At 47.6% G+C, this 3,613-nt stretch overlaps 1 protein-coding gene across 1 annotated transcript; it reads right to left on the reverse strand.

The window, feature by feature from the left end:
• Positions 1–565: 565 nt before the first annotated feature.
• On the reverse strand, positions 566–2,914 carry LOC113962656 (chromodomain-helicase-DNA-binding protein 8-like). Its single transcript, XM_027673412.1, has 4 exons — positions 2,830–2,914; positions 2,657–2,712; positions 1,838–1,955; positions 566–679 (listed from the first exon to the last, which is right to left on the reverse strand). The coding sequence occupies exons 1-4, from the start codon at positions 2,848–2,850 to the stop codon at positions 566–568; spliced, it is 309 nt and encodes a 102-aa protein (XP_027529213.1). The 5' UTR covers positions 2,851–2,914.
• Positions 2,915–3,613: the final 699 nt, after the last annotated feature.

The following is a 3,613-nucleotide window of genomic DNA, read 5'->3' on the forward strand; positions in this document are numbered from 1 at the left end:
TCTGATTTTTAGAGCTCAAAATCCATCAAAAGTCTGATTTTTAGAGCTCAAAATTCATCAAAAGTCTGATTTTTAGAGCTCAAAAATCCATCAAAAATCTGATTTTTTGGAGCTCAGATTCACAAATCTAATTTTTTAAGGCTCTACCACACTAAAGTCCATCAAAAACATCATTTTTGGTGTCTACCAGGCTCAAATCCAGCAGGAACATCATTTTTAGGGCAAAAAACTCTCAGATCTGTCAAAAAACTCAGTTCCCGCCCAAACCCCTGTTTTCAGCCCAAAATCTCATTTATTTCTCTCAAAATCTCATTTATTTCCCTCAAAATCTCATTTATTTCTCCCCAAACCCCCATTTTTCGGCCCCAAACCCGCATTTTTTCCCCAGAAAAAATCAAATTTTCCACCCAAACCCCCATTTTTCCCCCCAATTCCAGCAAAAATCAGATTTTTAGAGCTCAAAATTCATCAAAAATCTGATTTTTGGAGCTCAAATCCATCAAAAATCTGATTCTTAGGAGCTCTAACGCCACCAAACCCCCCAATTTTGGGGTCTCCCCACCCCTCAGTCCCCCCCGAATTTTGGGTTCCCCACCTCCCCGTTGTCCTTGTCGACGCTGTGGGACTCGTCCAGGATCCGATCGACCTCCACGTAGTCGGGGTTGAACGGCTCCTCATCCTACAAAAACACGGAATTTTGGGATCAAAACCCCCAAAAATGAATTTTCCCGACCCAAAAACCCCGAAAAAATGGATTTTCCCAACCCAAAACCCCCCATTTTTCCCCCAAACCCCCCATTTTTCCACCCAAAATCTCATTTATTTTCCCAAAAATCCCATTTTTCAGCCCCAAACTCCCATTTTTCCCCAAACAAAAACCCAAGTTTTCCACCCAAACTCCCCCCATTTTTCCCCCAAATCCCCTTCTTTTTACCCAAAACCCCTGTTTTTCCACCCAAAACCCTTTTCTTTGCCCAAATCCCCCATTTTTTGCCCCAACCCCCCAATTTTTTACCCCAAACTCTCCGGTTTTTCCCCAAACCCCTTTTCTTTGCCCAAATTCCCCGTTTTTTGCCCCAAACTCCCAATTTTGCCCCCAACCCCCCATTTTTCCCCAAACTCTCCGTTTTTCCCTCCAAACCCCTTTTCTTACCCAAACCCCCTTTATTTTACCCCAAATCCCCCATTTTTTACCCAAACCCCCATTTTTTCCCCCAAAACCCTTTTCTTGCCCAAAATTCCTAATTTTTACCCAAAACTCCCTTTCTTTTATCCAACCCCCCCGTTTCTTTACCCAAACCCACATTTTTTCACCCAAAACCCTTTTCTTGCCCAGAACTCCTAATTTTTACCCAAAAGTCCCATTTTTTTTGCCAAACCCCCATTTTTCCACCCAAACCCCTCATTTTTCCACCCCAAACCCCCAATTTTTCACCCAAAACCCTTTTTCCTCCCCAAAACTCCTACTTTTACCCAAATCCCCCAATTTCTTTACCCAAACCCCACATTTTTCCACCCAAACCCCCATTTTTTACCCAAAACCCCCATTTTTCCACCCAAAACCCTCTTCTTCCCCAAAACTCACAATTTTTACCCAAACCCCCATTTTTCCACTCAAAACTCCCATTTTTCAGCCCCCAAACCCCCCATTTTTCCACCCAAAACCTCCTTTATTCCCCCCAAACCTCCATTTTTCAGCCCCAAACACACAAAAATCAGAATTTTCCACTCAAAATCCCCCCTTTTTTCCCCTAAACCCCTGATTTTTTCCCCCAAATCCCCCATTTTCCCCCCAAACGCCCATTTTTGCCCAAAATGCCCGTTTTTCGCCCCAAACCTCGTGGAAGAAGTGCCTCATCTGGCTCATCTTGGTCTTGAATCGTTTGAGTTTCTGGTGGATCCTCTTGTCTCGCTCCAGCTGCGCCACCGTCGCCCACTCGCAGTGCAGGTACGAGCTGGGGGGGGTTTGGGGTCAATTCAGGGGATTTTGGGGCATTTGGGGGATTTTTAGGAAATTTGGAGGGTTTTTGGGGTCAGTTTGGGGTTTTTTGGGGGGTTTTTGGACCTTCTGGGGGAGGTTTTAAGGATATTTTGGGGGCTTTTGGGGACAGCTCAGGGGTTTTTGGGGACAGTCTCAGGGTTTTTTGGGTCAGTTTGGGGGATTTTGGATCATTTCAGAGGTCTTTGGGACATTTTAGGTGGTTTTTGGGGTCAGTTTGGGGGATTTTTGGGGCCATTTCAGAGGGTTTGGGGTCACCCAGAGAGGTTTTGGGGAACAATTTGAGAGGTTTGGGGACAGTTTGGGGGGTTTTAGGGGCTGTTTCAGAGAGTTTGGGGTCACCCGGGGAGGTTTTCTGGGGTCAATTTGGGGGATTTTGGGTCATTTGGAGGATTTGGGGTCACCCAGGGAATTTTTGGGGTCAATTTGGTGGTTTTTGGGTAATTCCAGAGATTTTTGGGACATTTCAGGTGATTATTTGGGTCAGTTTGGGTGGTTTTTTGGAGGGTTTTTGGGGTCACTCTGGGAGGTTTTTTGGGACATTTCAGGGGGTTTTGGGGTCACCTGAAGAGTTTCGGGTTTGGGGCCATTTCAGGGGATTTTTGGGGCCATTTGGGGGGTTTTTAGGTCCATTTTAAGGGATTTTGAGACACCTACTAGTTCTTGTACTTGACGAAGAACTCCTCGCACTCCACCAACTGCCCCGACGGGAGCTGAGGGAGAAAAGGGAGATGATGAAGAAAAAGAGGAAGAAGAGGGTCGGGAAGAAGATCAGGAGCTCCAGGAGACCCCAAAAAAGGTCCCTTTGTCCCCAAAAAATCCCCCCTCACCTCCTTCTTGACCACCCGCATGGAGAGAACCTTGTCCACGATGGCGGCGTCTTCCTCGCTCGGGTTCTCCTGGGGAGGAGGAGGAGGAGGAGGAGGAGGAGGAGGAGGAGGAGGAGGAGGAGAAGGAAGAGGAGAAGGAGGAAGAGAAGAAAGAGAAGGAGAAGGAGGAGGAGGAAGAGGAGGAGGAGGAAGAGGAGGAGGAGGAAGAGGAGGAGGAGGAAGAGGAGGAAGAGAAGGAGAAAGAGGAAAAGAAGGAGGAGGAAGAGGAGAAGGAGGAGGAGGAGGAGGAGGAAGAAGAGGAGGAAGAGAAGGAGGAGGAGGGAGAGAAGGAGAAAGAAGAGGAGGAAGAGGAGGAAGAGGAGGAAGAGGAAGAGGAGGAAGAGGAGGAGGAGGAGGGGGAGAAGAAGGAGGACGAAAAGGAGGAGGAGGAAGAGGAGGAGGAGAAGGAGGAGGATGCAGAAAATGATGGAGATGATGAAGATGACGGCGAAGACGATGATGGGATAAAAATGGAAAACCAACCGTGAGACCAACCAAGACCAAAGATCCAACCAACCCAACCAAGACCCAATCGACCCCAACCAAGACCAAGGACTCAACCAAGACCAACCAAGACCAAGCACCCAACTGACCCCAACCAAGACCAAACACCCAACCAACCCCAACAAAAATCAAGGACTCAACCAACCCAACCAAGACCCAACCAACCCCAACCAAGACCAAGCACCCAACCAACCCAACCAACCCAACCAAGACCCAACCAACCCCAACCAAGATCAACCAC

The sequence above is a fragment of the Neopelma chrysocephalum genome, unplaced genomic scaffold, assembly GCF_003984885.1.
Source record: "Neopelma chrysocephalum unplaced genomic scaffold, ASM398488v2 Primary Assembly neopelma1_184169, whole genome shotgun sequence".
NCBI lineage: Eukaryota > Metazoa > Chordata > Aves > Passeriformes > Pipridae > Neopelma > Neopelma chrysocephalum.

Bases quoted from the DNA above. Each gene is read 5' to 3' on its own strand.
- LOC113962656 (XM_027673412.1), bottom strand. From the start codon at position 2,850: ATGCGGGTGGTCAAGAAGGAG. The intron at 2,713-2,829 runs GTGAGGGGGGAT...TTTCTCCCTCAG, and splicing joins TGCGGGTGGTCAAGAAGGAG to CTCCCGTCGGGGCAGTTGGT. The intron at 680-1,837 runs GTTTGGGGCGAA...GTGTTTTTGTAG, and splicing joins TGAGGCACTTCTTCCACGAG to GATGAGGAGCCGTTCAACCC.